This window comes from Daktulosphaira vitifoliae, unplaced genomic scaffold (genome assembly GCF_025091365.1).
Source record: "Daktulosphaira vitifoliae isolate Bord-2020 unplaced genomic scaffold, ASM2509136v1 Scaffold_3, whole genome shotgun sequence".
Taxonomy (NCBI): domain Eukaryota; kingdom Metazoa; phylum Arthropoda; class Insecta; order Hemiptera; family Phylloxeridae; genus Daktulosphaira; species Daktulosphaira vitifoliae.
Window position 1 is genome coordinate 16,577,192 of NW_026099574.1, and position 21,768 is coordinate 16,598,959.

The following is a 21,768-nucleotide window of genomic DNA, read 5'->3' on the forward strand; positions in this document are numbered from 1 at the left end:
TTGGACACAATTTTTTTTTATTATACATTTATTATTATACATAGGAATTAAGTATTATAAAGTAGATAGGTGATAGACAGCGATGTAGGTACATTATAATATTATTATCACAGTGAAATTTGATATAGTGTAGAATATGCACAAAATGTATGCGTGAGAAATGTTATTATCATTTACTTTTAAGTAAAATTTTAATCTTAGGTATAAGAAACTGTGGAACACTATTTTTAGGCTTAGAGTATATATCTGTAGAATAAAAATTAATGAATTTACAATATTTGTATGTGCTTATACACATACATATTTGAGCATGGATATTTAAAAAATCTTAATTGGGTGAATGATGTCCAAACCCAGAAAAGAAATCCGAAAACAATCGACAAAGATAGACAGTTTATATTTATGTGTTTGCTTTCAGGACATTGCAGAACATAGTTCCCCAGAGCCGGTAGTATTTATTTGAGTTTATAAACATTTTTTTTTATTTTAATTATTTATTATTTTTAATACTTTTATTATTATTACTTATTTATGTTTATTCATTGTACATTTTCTTCTTGACGTTTACATATTATATCTAATGTAGATACCAAAGTGAAACGTTTTTATTATCTTATGTAATAAATCTTAAAATATTATGATTATTTAAAAAAAATTTAGATGAAAGCGTTTCCCCTTGGGTTTTGATTAATATTTCACTTAGTGGTATTTATTTAAAAAATTTTTTACTGTTATAATCGATGGTTAAATTCACGTTTACACAATCATCAATAACTTTGTCTATATATAATAATATTTTTATTAATTGTTATTATTATCGTTTTTATTATTTTACATAGTTTTTATTTTATTTTATTTGTTTATTATATATTTTTTTTATTAAATACTTGTCTATTTAAAGCACTGTATTAATCCCAGACCATTAATCCCATCCCCATTGGTACACCAAATCTGCTACTGTGTACTTTGTCTATTAAAATAAAGTAATGTTTATTAACATTTATATAGAATATGCATACATTCTAGAATATTATTCGTACATCGTATAGACATTTTTTGTTCATTTATTAGACCACAGTTCAGTTGACTATTTTAGATTCTTTGTATATTATTTATATACTTATTTAGTATCATATTTATTTCGTTAAATTTATTACGATTACAAATAGTTATTATCTAATTATTAATATGTAAATTATATGTACGCACGGGTCTCTTTTTAGATTGGCATTTTAGAAAAAATAAAATGTAATTTTTATTTTCTATCACTGTATGTCTTTAAGTATTTTTTACAAAATAACGTACAGTTTTTTCAATTTGTTGCGTTAGTTAAGTTTTTTACATAATATAAAAAAAATATTTAAAATTTTCTTAATTTACAAAAATTCATAGGAACATTAATCGATATTGACATTACAAATCAAGAATTCAAAACGTGTTGTCACTAAGATGAAGATTAAAAATATGTTTATACTTAATTAGATCTATTAATATAATAATATAATATAATTAATTTACAACAATGTGAAATTTATGAAATATTTTATAATTTAATTAATGTTATAAAATTTAAAGAGTATTTTCCTTAATTTTAATTTTTAATTATCGAACTATAAAAATAATTTTTAATATTAAAGTACATTAGTTAAAATAATTCATTTACAATGAAATATATTTTTGAAGAATTCTTATGAGTCATTTTATCGAATACGTTCTGAATTTTTAATTCAGCTTTGTATTATAATTGTTATAGAAAATATGGAATGAGCATGTTGTATTTATTATACCTAATTATTTTTATTTTAGCTATGCATGTAATTAGTCTACAATCTTTTAACATATATTTTCTATTTTATTAAAAATTATAACGATAAAAAAAAATATATATATATATATTTATTAACATCAAAAAAATATATAAACACGTTTTTTTGAAAATAAAAAGTAAAATAACATTCATATTTTTTTTACTTATATTTCAAGCTTATTTCACCCGCTTAATGACAAAGCTTTTTAAATATCTTCGTACAATAAACTAAAACGTATACTTTTATGAAAGCTTTATTAGGGACATGTGGTGATGGTTAGGCTATTTAAAAATCATTCATTACTATAGCTGCACACAGTTGCACATCTATTAAGCTATTACGTAATTTATCGCTAAACTTTTTATTGTTTTTTCCATTTATCTAGTTTAATATTTTTATTACTTTATGCTATTCTCTTTCGCTATAAAACATTATTATGTACAAATTTCAAACAGCATTCGTCATTCTTTACCTGCCTGATGGAGGCGGCCGGTGCATCGAATTGGAACGCTGAAAGAGGACAAGACGAGGATGAAAACAGCTGTCTACTTACAAGAAACAACTCAAAAAACAGGTAACTTATTCACTGTAGACATCATTAGATGTGACTATTGTGTTTAAATGTAATTGTCTCTAAACAAATAATTATAACGGATTATTAAAAATTTAAGTCGTTAGCGAATTTATAAAATAAGATTTCCAATTTAAAATTCCTAATAAATATATTTAAATTATAAAATATTTGCTGTATCATAAAGGAATGGACCATATTTGGGGGAACAATTCCTTAACATCGCTGGCATAATGATTGGAGATATGGATGTCATACCACCTCTAATGATAAGAACAATTATGTGATAAAGATACAATTTTTTTTTCGTTTAGAGGAAGTGAAAAATTTTCTTATATACGGGATGGCTCACCATTCACTGACAACTTAAATAACTTTTGATCTAGTTAATATTTTTAGTTGATTTTTTTTTTAAATAATAGTTATACGTTAGGTCTTTAGCTATATCTCAATAATTAATTTTTTTACATTTTATTAAAAATATTAAATATTTTCAAAATTTTAATAAAAAGTAAAAAAAAAATCTAAGATAGCTATTTTGTAGAGTAGAATTTAAGAAAAATTTTAGTAAAAAAATATCTTATTAATATTCAGTAGTAAATATTCTGTAGCGTTTTGAAGTTTGTAAAAATTTGAATTTTCATTTACTATTTTACGGCATTAAACATTGAAATACAATTGAGAAAAGGACAGAAGTAAACGCTATCTTTTCAATATACTTTTGAATGAGAATGATAAGTAATAATTGCCTTATCTAATTTCTTATCATGACATTTATGCCAAGTTTGTAATGTATACACACTATCATCATAATGTATACACAGTAATCATGAAAAGATAGCGTTTACTTTTCTCAATACGTATTTCAATGTTTATAACCGTAAAATAGTACATGAAAATTCAAATTTTTACAAACTTCAAAACGCTACAGAATATTTACTACTGAATATTAATAAGATATTTTTTTACTAAAATTTTTCTTAAATTCTACTCTACAAAATAGCTATCTTAGATTTTTTTTTTACATTTTATTTAAAATTTAAAAATAATTAATATTTTTAATAAAATGTAAAAAAATTAATTATTGAGATATAGCTATAGACCTAACGTATAACTATTATTTAAAAAAAAAATCAACTAAAAATATTAACTGGATCAAAAGTTATTTAAGTTGTCAGTGAGTGGTGGGCCACCCTGTATATAAACCATCAAGACGAAACTCTAATTATGCCGCTACTTAATATTATCATATTGTAAATAAATTTAAAAATATAATATAATTTTATGAGCTCTCATACTTTAAATTTATTTCGATAATAAAGACTTTTATGATATTTTTACTGTGTACTTATCATTAGATATTTTTTTTATTATTTATATTTTGACTAAAAAGGGATGACGCGGCTGAGTCGTTAATGTGGCAGGGCCTGATATGCACTGTCTTGGGTTCAAAATAGGTCGAAGTCGCCTTTCTTCTCTCCAAAAGACCTATTAACCCGAGTATTTTTGGTCAGAAACCAACTCTTGAGAGCCATGAAAACATAAAAAAACCCAGCACAGGGAGGTCGCGGCACAGTGGTGACGTGGCATAGTTGGATCTAGTATAATGATATCTGACAGTGATTAAAATCACTATCAAAAAAAAAACGCTTCGATGCAAATCCATACACTTTTCAATAAGTTATAGCATTATAAAGTTAAAAATGTCAAAAATAAAATCGAGAATTTTCACACAATAATAGCATTTGATAGCCATTTTCATCGTGAAGACAAAATAGAGTCTGAAATTTTTTTTTTACATAATAAAGTACATTACATTAGCTTTAATTTAAGGTATATATAAAAGTGTCAGACTTTCCGGAACACTTTCAAAATTTAAGTTGAAAAAATTCTACTTTCTATATGCATTTTTATGTTTTGAGCCCCCTCTGCATGAAGGAAAATGGTCCGATTTAAAAAAAAAGTATGTCGAATGAAAGAGAGGTATAAATATTATTTCATATAAAAAAATTGTATTGATCCATACATTTTAAAGTTAAAAATGTAAAATATAAAATCGAGAATTTTAACACAAAAATAGCATATGGTAGCCATTTTCACCATAAAGACAAAATAAAGTCCGAAATTTTTTTTTTCCATAATAAAGTATATTACATTAGCTTTAATTTATGATATATATAAAAGTGTCAGACCTTCCGGAACATTTTCAAAAGTTAAGTTGAAAAAGTTAATTTTTTGTGAAAAAGTTGTCATTTTAAATCCTCCCTTGTGGGCAGGTTAAGGGTTAAATTTATGAAAAAAATAGCCCAAATGAAAGGTAATGATATCATGCATCTATATAAAAAAAATTTATATTGATATGTTTATTTTTGAAAAAGTTATGGCATTTTTAAGTAAAAAAAATTGAAAAAATTTCGAAAATTAGCGATTTTTAAATTTGTAATTTTTTTGGAGGTTTCCCCCATTTACGGGGAACGGGGGAATTTTTTTCAATTTTTGAGGGTAATGTCTTCGACTAGATACGATTTGTGATCTTTTGACGTATCATTGAAAGAAATCGGTGAGAGCTGAGAAAAAGTGGTAACAGACACAAAAAAAAAATAAAAAATAAACACATCTTAGTAAAACCAATACCTTCTCAGCTTCGCATCGAAGCTAAAAAAATATTTATTTTATTTATATTTATATTTTGATCTTAATAAAAAATAAATTTTTTTTTTTTTGTTTCAGGTCTAAAAAGGTGATGATTGTATGCCAATTCAGTAATTATAACCCTATTGATATTCCCGAGTGTTGAATTACCTTCTTATTATGTAAATTCTATTCCAACAAATAAAAAATTCTATTTTTCCTTACCTTTTTAGGATCTAAAATATCTCTAATCGTCCTATACCCTTCCATAGTAATAATAATTTTTTACCAAAAAAATTGTGTTCAAAATCGAATAAATTTTTTAACATTACTTATTGTATTCTCGGGTTAATTATCCTATAAATTTGTCAAGTGACTACAATCTGTGTGTAAAACGGTTCTGTGTTTATGTATTTTCAGCGGTTTCTAACACAATCCAAACGTTTGAGAAGGAGGCGTGGCGATATTTTAGAAAAGGTATTGACGATTTCATGGTTTGAGATTTTATAGTCGGCTCCTGGAGAACATAGCCTTGTGTTTTATTTTAAAATAATAATACTTTGTTGTTTTTTGGTTTTGTTTAATTTTATCATTATGATATTTTTATTCTTATTTTTTGGTATTTCTTTAAATGTAGAACCTTCGAATCTTACGAATTTCGGTAAATGAGGGTTTCGTCAACCAATATAATAATTTATGTTGATTAATTTAGTGGTTGTTGTTGTTATTGTTATTGTTGTGTGGTTGCATAGACTATAGTCACTTGATGGAACTCTTCATATTGAAAAGTAACTATCGTTCCGGTCATTGTTGACTTATTTACTTGATATTTTAAAATAGATGAAAACAATTGTATTACGGTTCTAATACTTAACGTCATAGCTAAAACTTAGTTAGTAAACATTTAGATATAATATTAGATTCGTTTAATTTCGTTATAAATGTATCGTTATTTTGTAAACAAATATAACGTCATTCAGTAGTTATCTATCTACTAATATATTAATTCTTTGACATTGGTACAAATATTATTGTACTTGACATAGTAATGTTTAGATTTAGGTAAAATGGCGCACCATTAAGGCGTGCTGTTGTTGTGTATTCTCGTTTTTATATTACTATTCCTTAGACTGTCGATAATTTAAACAAGTACTATCGATCCTAAATTTTAGGCAAACTATTTCAGGATACTGAAACTAATAGCTGAACACTAACGTCCAGTCAACGTGTTCGTGTACCTATTGTAAACACTAGATCGTTGACTGTATACTGTTTACATAGATTTATTTATGTGTAATAATTACTGTTGTTATAATATTACTTTGCACGATGCATGTGACGCAAAAATTTGCATGTACTTATTTTTCATGGTCTTATCGACATTTTGTTACATATAAACGTGTTAACGTATTTGTAAAATAGAACTGTGGTCGGTCGATGAAACGACAGACATTATACTCTCAAAAACAGCTTAAAACTGTGTTGGCTGATTGTTAACAATTTTATGTTGATAACGAAAGTATTTATCTACTACCGGCCAAGCTTACGTCCAAATTCCTGGAAATTCGATAATATTGACCCGAAAGTTCATCTCGAAAAATAACTATTCGCACAGTTTTTTTATTTTTATTTATTTTGTTCCGACAATGTAAATGCATTTATTGGTACATAACGTAGCATTGAAATAATTTCTATTAATACACATCTATGTATATAAACACAGTTGAAAAACTAAAAACATCACTGTAACTACAAATATTAATTTCTATGAATATAATTAATTATTTAATCGAGTAAGTAATTAATTAAATTTATTTAAATTAATTAAAATAATATACGTAAACAATGTTTCTGTTTAACAGTATCAAAAATAATAATCTCTCCAAAATATAATAATACTTCATATCTTCTACAAGGTTATTAAACTTGGTAATAACATTGTAATGGGTTTAGTGTTTAAAATTTTTAAAAAAAATTTAATTAAAAGGAAACGTTGTTTTGGTGTAATTTTTATACTTGATATTACACCTTTTTTTTATCGTTATTCATACACGTTAAAAAAAGATAAAACACGTAGAATGAAAGCGCTCCCATTGTTTTTTGCGGAAGCCTTCTTCTTAATACTCTGGGCAACCGGACGGTTTTTGCAGGTGATGGAGCTGACAGATGTAGTGATTTCATCTCGAAGACCATCCGATGATTCCAACTCCGATGGCCATCAGCCTCAAAATCAGACCATGCACTTGCATCCTGGGTACAGACAACAAAGGTCACGGTCACCGAGCATTCGGTATGTTTATGATGGATAAACATAAATATTTTGACATTTTTTGACGGATTATATAATTATAGGAGAGAAAGAAGAACTCCTTCCCCAACCAGGAGATATCATCTATCTTCTCATGGTCATCACTATCACCACAGTCAACATCCTCACGAGGTTGGCTTTAGTGATACCGTGTCTAATGTGGTCGAAATGGTCAAACAAGAGCATCGTCGACATCCTAGAGGTAGCGTATCTCAGTACCAATTTAAAATATCGTTTGATTATTGTAGAGAAAAATGATTTTCTAAGAGTACTTAAAACCAAATTTGTTTTATCTTTTCTAACATTCCCATCACAGTGCTTCAAAATTTTGGGTTCACGATACCATTAATCACTAATACAATTAATATATGAACAGGTTCTTGGTCGGCATCAACCAGCCCTGTGCGGTCACCAAGTCCAGATAGGTCAGAGAGCGGTCGAACCTACTACGGTACTACGAGCTTAGATCAGCGTTCGCGTTCGCCATCACCAGTATCAACGACGGGAAGTGGTCGACAGCAGGCGCAGCAGCCGTCTCAACCTTCGGTAATCAGGCAGCACGCTCACCATCACCCATCGGCGTCGTCACAACCGTCGATGATGATGATGATGCCACCGCCGTCACTGTTGGTCAATAGTAGTTACCCAGTGTTAGCCGTAGCCGGTTGCAATCGCCGCCGATTACCGGCCACGCCGAATAAACCGTCGTCACTTCAGTTGAGGCCACCGCATTCGGCGTCCATAAATTTTCCCAAGCTGAATGCGTCGCCCACGCGTGGTTCACCGGCATCTCTCCCAAAACCGTCGTCACTAAACCGACAAAGTAGCATCGCAATGACCGCCATGCCTCCATTGAGCTTTGAACAGGCCATGTCGATTGGACGCAGTGGTCGGCTACTACCGTCGCCGGTGCGTAACGGTTTTACAAAAACGAGACGAGCCGCTACGGTGGCCACGGCGTTCAACAAAAGCCGAGGGTCTGGTGGACGTCACAGCGATTCGGATGAAGACGATTGGTGCTAACCCTTGCTGTCCGGTAGCAGCGGCCGGCCCCAACCAACGTCGCCGCCGTCATCGTTTTCGTTGTCAGGCTCAGCGACACAATGAAATCACCAACTCCGCTGCCACCGCCGTTATCATCACCGGGTTCAAAAATAATGTCGTTATTGTGTTTTTATCGTAATCGTTGTTGTTTTGTTTACATTTTGTCAACATTATCTATAAAAAATATTTTGTATATTTTTTAACTTTTAATCATTATCATATTTTTAATCATCGAAAGTCACTGGACTTATTATAGCCAATATATTTCGCTTGCTTCGAACGTTTTTATACAAATATTTGCATAAGATTCAACTCCTTCTTTTGAATTATTTTTGAATTCTATTTTTAAAGCATAAAAACTCATGTCATAACTATAATTTTCTACATTTTATTTCTGTCAAATTTTAAAATTACCCAAAAGAACTCAAATGTAAAAATCGATTAAGTCATAACTTTTTTATTATAAAAGCGTTTAAATTTGAATTTGAATAGGTTAAACTTAATTCAAACAAAAATATTTTTCAAGAATAGTTGGTCGAACAAACTTTAAAATCTTAATACGAATTTCGCTTTAGTCCAAAGTACAAAAAAAAATGCGTCGATAATGAAATGTAAAAATTTAGATTAAGCTGTAATGAAACACGCTTTTTTCAAAATTTTTTTTGTTAAATTGGTGATAATGAAATTTACTGTTTGATAAATGTGAACACAAAACACAACGGTTGGANTCAAAAGTTAAGTTGAAAAAGTTAATTTTTTGTGAAAAAGTTGTCATTTTAAATCCTCCCTTGTGGGCAGGTTAAGGGTTAAATTTATGAAAAAAATAGCCCAAATGAAAGGTAATGATATCATGCATCTATATAAAAAAAATTTATATTGATATGTTTATTTTTGAAAAAGTTATGGCATTTTTAAGTAAAAAAAATTGAAAAAATTTCGAAAATTAGCGATTTTTAAATTTGTAATTTTTTTGGAGGTTTCCGCCATTTACGGGGAACGGGGGAATTTTTTTCAATTTTTGAGGGTAATGTCTTCGACTAGATACGATTTGTGATCTTTTGACGTATCATTGAAAGAAATCGGTGAGAGCTGAGAAAAAGTGGTAACAGACACAAAAAAAAAATAAAAAATAAACACATCTTAGTAAAACCAATACCTTCTCAGCTTCGCATCGAAGCTAAAAAAATATTTATTTTATTTATATTTATATTTTGATCTTAATAAAAAATAAATTTTTTTTTTTTTGTTTCAGGTCTAAAAAGGTGATGATTGTATGCCAATTCAGTAATTATAACCCTATTGATATTCCCGAGTGTTGAATTACCTTCTTATTATGTAAATTCTATTCCAACAAATAAAAAATTCTATTTTTCCTTACCTTTTTAGGATCTAAATTATCTCTAATCGTCCTATACCCTTCCATAGTAATAATAATTTTTTACCAAAAAAATTGTGTTCAAAATCGAATAAATTTTTTAACATTACTTATTGTATTCTCGGGTTAATTATCCTATAAATTTGTCAAGTGACTACAATCTGTGTGTAAAACGGTTCTGTGTTTATGTATTTTCAGCGGTTTCTAACACAATCCAAACGTTTGAGAAGGAGGCGTGGCGATATTTTAGAAAAGGTATTGACGATTTCATGGTTTGAGATTTTATAGTCGGCTCCTGGAGAACATAGCCTTGTGTTTTATTTTAAAATAATAATACTTTGTTGTTTTTTGGTTTTGTTTAATTTTATCATTATGATATTTTTATTCTTATTTTTTGGTATTTCTTTAAATGTAGAACCTTCGAATCTTACGAATTTCGGTAAATGAGGGTTTCGTCAACCAATATAATAATTTATGTTGATTAATTTAGTGGTTGTTGTTGTTATTGTTATTGTTGTGTGGTTGCATAGACTATAGTCACTTGATGGAACTCTTCATATTGAAAAGTAACTATCGTTCCGGTCATTGTTGACTTATTTACTTGATATTTTAAAATAGATGAAAACAATTGTATTACGGTTCTAATACTTAACGTCATAGCTAAAACTTAGTTAGTAAACATTTAGATATAATATTAGATTCGTTTAATTTCGTTATAAATGTATCGTTATTTTGTAAACAAATATAACGTCATTCAGTAGTTATCTACTAATATATTAATTCTTTGACATTGGTACAAATATTATTGTACTTGACATAGTAATGTTTAGATTTAGGTAAAATGGCGCACCATTAAGGCGTGCTGTTGTTGTGTATTCTCGTTTTTATATTACTATTCCTTAGACTGTCGATAATTTAAACAAGTACTATCGATCCTAAATTTTAGGCAAACTATTTCAGGATACTGAAACTAATAGCTGAACACTAACGTCCAGTCAACGTGTTCGTGTACCTATTGTAAACACTAGATCGTTGACTGTATACTGTTTACATAGATTTATTTATGTGTAATAATTACTGTTGTTATAATATTACTTTGCACGATGCATGTGACGCAAAAATTTGCATGTACTTATTTTTCATGGTCTTATCGACATTTTGTTACATATAAACGTGTTAACGTATTTGTAAAATAGAACTGTGGTCGGTCGATGAAACGACAGACATTATACTCTCAAAAACAGCTTAAAACTGTGTTGGCTGATTGTTAACAATTTTATGTTGATAACGAAAGTATTTATCTACTACCGGCCAAGCTTACGTCCAAATTCCTGGAAATTCGATAATATTGACCCGAAAGTTCATCTCGAAAAATAACTATTCGCACAGTTTTTTTATTTTTATTTATTTTGTTCCGACAATGTAAATGCATTTATTGGTACATAACGTAGCATTGAAATAATTTCTATTAATACACATCTATGTATATAAACACAGTTGAAAAACTAAAAACATCACTGTAACTACAAATATTAATTTCTATGAATATAATTAATTATTTAATCGAGTAAGTAATTAATTAAATTTATTTAAATTAATTAAAATAATATACGTAAACAATGTTTCTGTTTAACAGTATCAAAAATAATAATCTCTCCAAAATATAATAATACTTCATATCTTCTACAAGGTTATTAAACTTGGTAATAACATTGTAATGGGTTTAGTGTTTAAAATTTTTAAAAAAAATTTAATTAAAAGGAAACGTTGTTTCGGTGTAATTTTTATACTTGATATTACACCTTTTTTTTATCGTTATTCATACACGTTAAAAAAAGATAAAACACGTAGAATGAAAGCGCTCCCATTGTTTTTTGCGGAAGCCTTCTTCTTAATACTCTGGGCAACCGGACGGTTTTTGCAGGTGATGGAGCTGACAGATGTAGTGATTTCATCTCGAAGACCATCCGATGATTCCAACTCCGATGGCCATCAGCCTCAAAATCAGACCATGCACTTGCATCCTGGGTACAGACAACAAAGGTCACGGTCACCGAGCATTCGGTATGTTTATGATGGATAAACATAAATATTTTGACATTTTTTGACGGATTATATAATTATAGGAGAGAAAGAAGAACTCCTTCCCCAACCAGGAGATATCATCTATCTTCTCATGGTCATCACTATCACCACAGTCAACATCCTCACGAGGTTGGCTTTAGTGATACCGTGTCTAATGTGGTCGAAATGGTCAAACAAGAGCATCGTCGACATCCTAGAGGTAGCGTATCTCAGTACCAATTTAAAATATCGTTTGATTATTGTAGAGAAAAATGATTTTCTAAGAGTACTTAAAACCAAATTTGTTTTATCTTTTCTAACATTCCCATCACAGTGCTTCAAAATTTTGGGTTCACGATACCATTAATCACTAATACAATTAATATATGAACAGGTTCTTGGTCGGCATCAACCAGCCCTGTGCGGTCACCAAGTCCAGATAGGTCCGAGAGCGGTCGAACCTACTACGGTACTACGAGCTTAGATCAGCGTTCGCGTTCGCCATCACCAGTATCAACGACGGGAAGTGGTCGACAGCAGGCGCAGCAGCCGTCTCAACCTTCGGTAATCAGGCAGCACGCTCACCATCACCCATCGGCGTCGTCACAACCGTCGATGATGATGATGATGCCACCGCCGTCACTGTTGGTCAATAGTAGTTACCCAGTGTTAGCCGTAGCCGGTTGCAATCGCCGCCGATTACCGGCCACGCCGAATAAACCGTCGTCACTTCAGTTGAGGCCACCGCATTCGGCGTCCATAAATTTTCCCAAGCTGAATGCGTCGCCCACGCGTGGTTCACCGGCATCTCTCCCAAAACCGTCGTCACTAAACCGACAAAGTAGCATCGCAATGACCGCCATGCCTCCATTGAGCTTTGAACAGGCCATGTCGATTGGACGCAGTGGTCGGCTACTACCGTCGCCGGTGCGTAACGGTTTTACAAAAACGAGACGAGCCGCTACGGTGGCCACGGCGTTCAACAAAAGCCGAGGGTCTGGTGGACGTCACAGCGATTCGGATGAAGACGATTGGTGCTAACCCTTGCTGTCCGGTAGCAGCGGCCGGCCCCAACCAACGTCGCCGCCGTCATCGTTTTCGTTGTCAGGCTCAGCGACACAATGAAATCACCAACTCCGCTGCCACCGCCGTTATCATCACCGGGTTCAAAAATAATGTCGTTATTGTGTTTTTATCGTAATCGTTGTTGTTTTGTTTACATTTTGTCAATATTATCTATAAAAAATATTTTGTATATTTTTTAACTTTTAATCATTATCATATTTTTAATCATCGAAAGTCACTGGACTTATTATAGCCAATATATTTCGCTTGCTTCGAACGTTTTTATACAAATATTTGCATAAGATTCAACTCCTTCTTTTGAATTATTTTTGAATTCTATTTTTAAAGCATAAAAACTCATGTCATAACTATAATTTTCTACATTTTATTTCTGTCAAATTTTAAAATTACCCAAAAGAACTCAAATGTAAAAATCGATTAAGTCATAACTTTTTTATTATAAAAGCGTTTAAATTTGAATTTGAATAGGTTAAACTTAATTCAAACAAAAATATTTTTCAAGAATAGTTGGTCGAACAAACTTTAAAATCTTAATACGAATTTCGCTTTAGTCCAAAGTACAAAAAAAAATGCGTCGATAATGAAATGTAAAAATTTAGATTAAGCTGTAATGAAACACGCTTTTTTCAAAATTTTTTTTGTTAAATTGGTGATAATGAAATTTACTGTTTGATAAATGTGAACACAAAACACAACGGTTGGATTCGAAATGCTTTTTGAGAATGTACGATATTATTGCGGTCAGATGACCACCGTTTTTATTTTAAAATTAATATTCATTATTCAATTTTTTTGTACTTATTTTGAAGTATTTATTTTATAATATAAATTAACGATCGCGTACAATGTTTTAAATATATACAATGTGATTTAGCGTTGTGTAAAAGTGTAGGCAACTATGTTGTATTTCTACTTAAACTTAACGTGTACCTTTCATAATATATTTTTTAAAATTTTCGTATTATTTTTTTAATCGTTTCCATCGAGAGCGATTAAGGACTCGTAGGTTTTATAAACCAAGAGAAATCGATTAGTTTTCTTTTTAATTATCATATAGGTATTTATTATAGAAGGACAATTTACAATTGTCTATTCATTTTTTGCTCTATGATACCTAATAATATCTCGCCCAAATATCTTTCTACTTACCTGTAAAAAACTTGTTTACAGTATATATTATAATTATTTAGAAGTATGATTGTTCTCTTGTATAAAGTCATTAAAAAAAAAAAATTCAAAAACATGGCTAACAGTATTGATGAGATAGTAACTACCTATTAATATTTATAATTAAATGATAATTTAGATGAATATTTTTAGTTGGTAGGATAAAGTTAATTCGTTTTGTTTCACGAGGGACCACAATAACTTTATTATCTTGTTTATAAATAAGTATCCTACTTGTTTTCTTTTATCGCCTCGACGTGAGGTGTTGTTATATTTTCAAACTGCCAACTCGTTTCACTTGATTATTATTATCCAATTACTATGCATTTTTTGAGATATATTTTAATTTAACAATGATTTAACGTTAAATAAAAATAAAAAAATACGAATGTATTTGATAAGCTTTTACCTAACTGTAAAGTAAATATTTTATGATTGTAAATAAATTCTTTTTTTTTTTAATTTTTATCGCAAGTGGTTCTAGGAAAAAGTTGTTATTATTAAAGTGTATTTTAATGAGATATTAAAGTTAATTATTGATTATTGTCGTTAACATTTTTACGCTATACATAAATAATACGTTTCTTGAATGCCTACAAAAAAAAAAAAAAAAGAAAAGAAAAAAAAGAATAATCTGTGATAATTATCCATCATTTATATATTTAGTATATGTATTATATACTCTGTGAACATAATATAATGATATAAAATATTTTAATTCGCAGTTCCGTCGAACTCTAGTTATTTTTTCGTTTTCAATTATTACGTCTAGTAAATATACTTTCTATTGATTTCTCTAACTATCTATATCTACGTATAATATTATATTACTAAGTTTTATAAACTACTATAAAGCTTGCTGCTAATATATTGCAACGTTTCGAGCTTGTTGTTAATATGATATTATAATTCCTCTTTGATCGTAGTTAATGATATCTGACGAGACAGCCGTGTAAACGTTCGTTTGTATATTTATAATGTAATGTTAAAATCGTAATCAAAGTTGCCTTAATAATTTTTAATATCGACCACCAGACACAGGTCACCAGTCACTTTTTTGACGTTTTTCATTTATGTATCATAATTTATTATCTATTTGGTTTTCTATATATATATATATATATATCACTGTGTAATATATACTAAGTTAAGTAAGCAAAAATAGTGTTATCATAAATTAATAAGAATACTAATAACATGTAAAAACGGAAGCGGAACGGGTATTACTATTTTTTTTCCAATGTGATTCATTATTATTATAATTACTAATTATATTATTAATATTGTACTGTTTAAAATTTTCTTTTAGGACCTTTTATTATCATTATTACATTATTCTTTTTATTTTTATTTTTATTTTAGATAATATGTTATAGAAAGATAATGTATTATATTATTGTATTGTATATTACTTATTATTATATTATATATTATTACACAAGTTGTCAAAGTTTTTTTTGTTAAAAATATATGTTGTTGTTACTTTTGACAATCCGATTTTTATGCTGTAAAACAAATTTCGCGTAGATTTATGTTGTAAAAGTTAATAATAAAACAAAACGAAAATTTGAAATAATTTTTTATGTAATCTGAAAAAAATTCCTAACAATTCCTGATGTTTTTTAATTGTCATAACAAAATTAATTCAATTACACGATGAAAAAATTAAGCTTTTCAGTAAATGTTGCGAATGTGTACTGTATTTTTTATTTTACGAGAAGAAGGCTACTTAGGTCGCCTACCTATAAATTAATAAAAACGAAATTTTGCTATTTGTGCATAGTGAGGCATTTATTAGGAGACTGGTTTTTCTCCGCTGAGTAAAACCGATAGTCAGCTTATCACAATAATACTAATAATAATAAAAAAAACTATACGATAACGTACGCCGCAACAGTAAATGTGTCATTTAATTTGATTTTTAACCTTTATGCGACTGAAAAAAAAAACAAGACGGTGTAGGTACCCGGGTACCTACAATATAGTTATCTGTGCTTTTCGGTAAATTATTTCATTGTCGTCAGTCTATTGCTTTTATATCTTATTATATGTAATTCTTCTCGTATCTGGTGTACATAGATCTAATAAAGAACATGTATCAGAAATGTGGAAATTAGACTCGTTACCTCTCATTCGAGCTGCAATGTCTCGAGATCGATTCAAAATGTTGCTAAGGTTTATTTGTTTTGATAATGTAAACACTCGTAATATACGTATTACAACAGACAAAGCTGCACCGATTCGTGATATTTGGACATGCTCAATCAAAACTTACATAAAAATTATAAACCTACAGAAAATATAACAGTAGACGAACAATTATTTCCTTACAGAGGACACACAAAATTTACACAGTACATTCCATCTAAACCTGCAAAATATGGAATAAAGGTTTTTTGGGCATGCGATGCAGCAAATGCTTACCCTTTGCATGGTAAAATTTACACTGGCAAACCACAAGATGGTAAACGTTAAGTAAATATTGGTGAACGTTCAGTTCTTGACTTAGTTGCGATGTATAAAGGTTCTGGACGGAATGTGACTACAGACAACTTTTTTACAAGTATGCAATTGGCTACTACATTAAACTCTTGGAATATGACATTGGTTGGTACTGTCAGAAAAAATAAAAGATTCTTGCCTCCCAAAATGCTTCCATCAAAAGCCAGAGCGTTACATTCTACAAATTTTGTATTTAGAAAAGATATAAATATTTCTTATGTTCCAAAAATAAATAAATCGGTTATTCTTTTATCTACAATGCATATGACAGCCGACATAATGCAAGCTGCTACCGCTAAACCAGAAATTATAAAATATTATCATCAGACAAAAGGAGGAGTAGATACAATGGATAAAATGTTAACAGAATACACAGTAAAGCGAAGAACTAATCGTTGGCCACTTGCATTTTTTTTCAACATGATTGATATTGCTGTTTTATCTGCATATATTATATATATGGAACACAATCAAAGGTTTAACACAACTGATCGACGCCGAAAATTTTTGAAAGAGCTTGCAAATCAATTATGTATGCCTGCAATAGAAATTCGAACCTCCATACCTAAAGTAGTAGGAAATCGATATACTCGTAATTCAATGGAATTGGTTCTCGACGGCCAATACAACAGATAATTGCTATTCCTAAAAATGAACCACCTCGTGATGCTTCAGGACGTATTCAAATAGTTGGAAGTTGCTTAGTATGTCGAGAATTGGGTTATAAGCAACGGAAAACTCGAAAAGCTTGTTCAACTTGCTCAAAGCCTATTTGCAATGAACACTCAATAAACAAATCATTTTGCGAAACTTGCAATCAACAAAAAACCTAAATATGTTATAATACTTACTAAATATGTAAAAAATAACATTTTTGTTCTCTTAATATTTGTATCTATTTTAATGATGTCCAGTAAAAATATTTATCAATGGTAATTTAACTTTTTTTTGTATCAATAAAACCTACATTTAAATACAATATATAGAGGTACCCAGGTACCTACTACGTCCTTATAAGGTGTAAAATTAACAACGCTATTTTAAGTACAATAAATTATATACTTTTCAAATACAAAATATAAATTTGTTAACTATACATGCTATTTAGAGATGTCACAGAAGGACTAACCATACATACTAAATATTTAGAAGAAAAATAAATTTAAAAACTGAAAAGGTACCCGGGTACCTTTCCAGTCACATAAGGGTTAAGAGAAGATGATTTTCTTTGAATTTTCTTATACTCGAGGTAGATAATTTACAGCAAGTCTAGTTAAATCAATTCATTTTAATTACAATTATAGTTGATTAATATTAGTAAGTATAAATATGATTTTTCAATATCAAGTCAATAATGCAAAATATTCCTTTTCACATGCGAGTTGATACCTTGGACCCCAAGTGCGTCAAACTTAAGTGTTGTCGACTTTCTATGCTATATTAATTTGATTTATATAATATTTATGAAAATCAGTGTACTTTCCTTGTCAAATATTTTAAAATAAAATAAAATACAAAACCCAAAATTTTAACACAAAAATAGCATCTTTTTGAATACGGTTTGGTCTTTTTCACCATGAAGACAATTTTCTTTTTCAAATTAAAGCATATTACATAAGCTTCAATTTAATATCTATATAAAAGTGTACGTCATTGTAACTTCTTTATAAATAATTTTATCATTTTCATCACTATATTCAAACCCAATATTAGTGTAGTGAGTATTAATATATTTGTAATACTAGAAAATAATTGTTCAATGAGATAATCAGTAAAATTAAAAGAATCTCGTTTTTACGAGGTTTCCTCAAATGATAGTGAATAAGAAAAAGCAAAAAACTATAAAACTACCCCATTTATCAAATTTCCAACCCTTTTGCGGTACGGGAAAGGGGTTGACCAATCATGACAAAACTTTATCAAAATGTTTTACTTATAGTAATAAAAAAATTTAGGGGGTCCTGCAACTGAACAATCAAATTTTTTTTTGCTTCACCTATGACAGAGGATCACCCTAATATATATATTATATTAATGACGCGCATGCGTTTACAGGTACGAAAACCAAAAATAAAATTGTTGAATGGAATAGGTTATGTAATTAAAAGATTTAGATATTATTCGTAATATAATAGTATTTAATATAAAATGTCAAAACATATAATATAAGAGATGTACAACGACAACCGAACATTTTACTCGATAGACGGCGAAACTACGACTAAACTGTAAACATGTATACAATAGGCTGCATTGAGTAAAACAACATAATCGTAAAAGGAATGTGTCCCTTTGACCTTGTACTATACTAACATAAGTAAAAATACATTAAACTGTTATCTTAAATAATATTCCCCTTATTCCCCTTAAACAATACACCCGTACATAGTTAATTAAAAAATTATAAATCTATATATCTAATTCCTAACATTTCTCTGAGTTCTTGAAATCTTGTTCGTGGTGTTGGCTTGGTCAAGATGTCAGCTAACTGCTCTTTGCTGGTCACATACTCCAGTGAAAACATCCCTTCATTGAACTTCTCACGAATATAATGATAACGAACATCTATATGTTTAGTTCGTTTATGGAATTCTGGATTCTTCACCAATTTTATGGCACTTTGATTGTCCGCGTACAAAACAGGTGTCTCCCTGTGTTTCCAGAAGATCACTTGTTAGTAGCGTCAACCAAGTTAATTCCTGGACTGCTTGACTCAGTGCCATGTATTCAGCCTCAGTAGTTGAGAGTGCTACTGATTTTTGTCTTTGTGAACACCATGCTACTATTCCATTAGTCATCATGAATATGTATCCTGATGTTGATCGCCTAGTTGTTGTATCATCAGCATAGTCTGCATCACTATAACCATGTAACTTAAGTTTCACCCTAGAATGAAAAAATAAACCATAGTAGTAGTTATAATTTGTATGCCGACCATCCCCCTCGGCTCGACTTCCTCAACCTCTTTCCCCATTTAAGATTGGGTGGAGGTGAGGAGGAGTAAATGAAACACGACGCAATCTAACTCGACGGGACCCAACGCAACCCGACCCTTCCGAGCGCCATCTGGCGGACCCGTGAAACCCCAGCCAGTCATACCCGACGAAACCCAACCCAACCCAATGCAGCATCATCCGGCGGACGCATAAAACCCGATGCGGCGCGATCTGGCGGACGAAATAGGACGCTATCTATCCCTACGCAGGACCTTTGGGTGAAACGCGTCGCTATCTGTCCAACGATTTTATTACTTGCGTGTTATCGGTTAGTGATGGACCAGTTTTGCTGTTATTGCTCGCTTCATGATCGGAACGAACACAGAGAAAAAATAAAAAACATTGATGAAACTGTCTTCAGAAACAAATTATTAATTGATGAATTATTTATAAGATTGAGAGGTGCGGATTTTCACGTGAACGCTCAAATCGAGGATTTATCCGATCATATGAAAACTTTGCATCAAGCTACCAAAAATATTGAAATACGTGTTAACTCTTTAGAAACAGTTTTAAAAGACAAAATGGACTTTGATGATAACAACGCGATTAATATCGAAAATTGAATAAAAAGTTGATCGGGTTGGCGAGAATCGTTTTTTAAAATTTATTTAATACAACATTCAGAAGAAGTAATAATTTGAGATCATTCAGTCATTTGTTGTTGTATTGGACGTGCTTCAATTCTGTCTCGTCAATATGGTTGAAGCGATGTTGAAGAAAATGAATAGTGTTGGTAAAGATGATTTTCCTCATAAAAATGAATTCATAAATTGTTTGTTTTATAGTTTCAGTGTGAATAAAAAATTTTATATAACGATTGGTATTGAACCAAAAGAATCGTTTATTACCGTGGTACGTTTAATTTCTCCGTTAAGAAATGTTACAATTTCAGTTGATCTTTTAACTCGTATTTTTGGTTTAATGGGTAACATTTTATCTTTGATATTAACCGCTCCTATTAAAAAGGAAAAAATTTTACTACTTGAGGATGCTTCAACAGCGATATCTAAAAGAGTCCATCACAAGGCTAACGTGATTTTGATAAAATCGAAAATATATCCGAAGTGTCAAGTTGTTTTTAAATATGAGCATTTAATCACCTTATTAGATTTGGAATGTGTAATTATTGATGCAGTCAAACGTCAAAACACTATTAACAAACCAATCATAAAAAAGCAATTCGAGGAGATTATTGACTATTGTTTTAATATATTTGCTCAAGAAACTCTGCACAGCGATTACAACACAGTGTTATTATTCATAAAAAAAATTGATTTTATCGAAGTTGGAAAACATATCATGAAAAAACACGATCTTAGTTATGTGCACGAAATAAAATCATTTATGATTACCAGCATTGTTGATCGATTGATGGATGAAAAAACGTGATATAACAAGGTTCAAAAAAAGGTGAGCAAAGTCAGTTAAAAATGTAATGTTTATTTTGGTTTATGTTAATATTTATTATGTTTTATTTAGGATGTTAATGTACAAATAATCGATCAGCCGTCTTCGGTAAACACGATATCAATTAGTGAGGAACAGCCTTACAGTCAATCACTATCGAATTATTATTCACAATGGGACATTACTTAAAATTTAAATAAATAAAACTTCTTATAATAATAATAATATTTTTATTGTCAAATTTACATTATGAAATATATGTGTTACAAAATTAAATATGAATATGATTTTATATATTATCTAAGTACCATTTTCTCAGCTTATATGCGGTGTTGAGTGTGCATCTATGCGGGTTTAAATTTTTATGAAATATACAGGATGGGAAATAAGAATTTTTATATAAGTTATCGATTGATGGGCAGTCTAGAGTTTCCAAATTGTTTACAATGCAGGGCTTTGAAATAAGTTTTTCTAATAGTTGTTTTTTCTGTTTTCCTTTTACGAGTATAAATTTGTAATTCGTAGAATTTAATATTGGACAAATTTCATCCGCATTTACCTGTCCATAACTTGTTGGTATTCGATGGTAATATCGTTCTAACCATTTGTTCGCGGCCTTCGATTTGGAATTTTGTATCGGAAAACTTTTGAATATCCATGTTTGGGCAGCCAATTCGTCTGTATCGACTATAGACATTTCTTCTATGGTATATTCACCCTGCGAGTTTAGTACGCAATGAATATCAAATACCGCCGTACTCATTTTTTGTTTTTTAACTTATTTAACTTTTTGAAATATTAGATGT

The 21,768-nt window shown here is 29.9% G+C and overlaps 3 protein-coding genes across 20 annotated transcripts in view; 2 read left to right on the top strand and 1 right to left on the bottom strand.

Moving 5' to 3' along the window:
• LOC126900317 (voltage-dependent calcium channel type A subunit alpha-1) overlaps nt 1-9,089 on the top strand; it is a 126,445-nt gene extending 117,356 nt beyond the window's left edge. For 13 of the 17 annotated variants that reach the window (XM_050675953.1, XM_050675944.1, XM_050675952.1 and 10 more), the window contains 6 exons: nt 419-448; nt 2,264-2,382; nt 5,110-5,119; nt 7,161-7,300; nt 7,363-7,520; nt 7,695-9,089. In XM_050675953.1, coding sequence (XP_050531910.1) covers nt 419-448; nt 2,264-2,382; nt 5,110-5,119; nt 7,161-7,300; nt 7,363-7,520; nt 7,695-8,341 — 1,104 coding nt within the window. In that variant the 3' untranslated portion in view covers nt 8,342-9,089. The remainder of the gene's footprint in view (nt 1-418; nt 449-2,263; nt 2,383-5,109; nt 5,120-7,160; nt 7,301-7,362; nt 7,521-7,694) is intronic. The other 4 variants (XM_050675950.1, XM_050675957.1, XM_050675956.1 and 1 more) reach the window with 3 other exon arrangements.
• Nucleotides 9,090-9,742: 653 nt separating this feature from the next.
• LOC126900327 (voltage-dependent calcium channel type A subunit alpha-1-like) lies at nt 9,743-13,844 on the top strand. 2 transcript variants are annotated; one of them, XM_050675973.1, is made up of 4 exons: nt 9,743-9,992; nt 11,662-11,801; nt 11,864-12,021; nt 12,196-13,844. In XM_050675973.1, the coding sequence occupies exons 1-4, from the start codon at nt 9,924-9,926 to the stop codon at nt 12,840-12,842; spliced, it is 1,014 nt and encodes a 337-aa protein (XP_050531930.1). In that variant the 5' UTR covers nt 9,743-9,923; the 3' UTR covers nt 12,843-13,844. The 2 variants fall into 2 exon arrangements, with proteins under 2 accessions (XP_050531930.1, XP_050531929.1); XM_050675972.1 differs by having other exon boundaries at nt 9,747-11,801.
• Nucleotides 13,845-18,772: 4,928 nt separating this feature from the next.
• Nucleotides 18,773-21,670, bottom strand: LOC126900333 (uncharacterized). Its single transcript, XM_050675982.1, has 2 exons — nt 21,271-21,670; nt 18,773-19,442 (listed from the first exon to the last, which is right to left on the bottom strand). Exons 1-2 carry the CDS (start codon nt 21,657-21,659, stop codon nt 19,139-19,141), a joined length of 693 nt encoding a protein of 230 aa, XP_050531939.1. The 5' UTR covers nt 21,660-21,670; the 3' UTR covers nt 18,773-19,138.
• Nucleotides 21,671-21,768: the final 98 nt, after the last annotated feature.

What these genes read in the sequence shown, in the direction of transcription:
- LOC126900333 (XM_050675982.1), bottom strand. Translation starts at nt 21,659, where the DNA reads ATGTCTATAGTCGATACAGACGAATTGGCTGCCCAAACATGGATATTC. An exon ending in GCATATAAGCTGAGAAAATG is followed by an intron (nt 19,443 to 21,270) that starts GTACTTAGATAA and finishes TTTTCATTCTAG; the next exon opens with GGTGAAACTTAAGTTACATG.
- LOC126900327 (XM_050675972.1), top strand. Translation starts at nt 11,455, where the DNA reads ATGGGTTTAGTGTTTAAAATTTTTAAAAAAAATTTAATTAAAAGGAAA. An exon ending in TCACGGTCACCGAGCATTCG is followed by an intron (nt 11,802 to 11,863) that starts GTATGTTTATGA and finishes ATATAATTATAG; the next exon opens with GAGAGAAAGAAGAACTCCTT. An exon ending in GCATCGTCGACATCCTAGAG is followed by an intron (nt 12,022 to 12,195) that starts GTAGCGTATCTC and finishes ATATATGAACAG; the next exon opens with GTTCTTGGTCGGCATCAACC.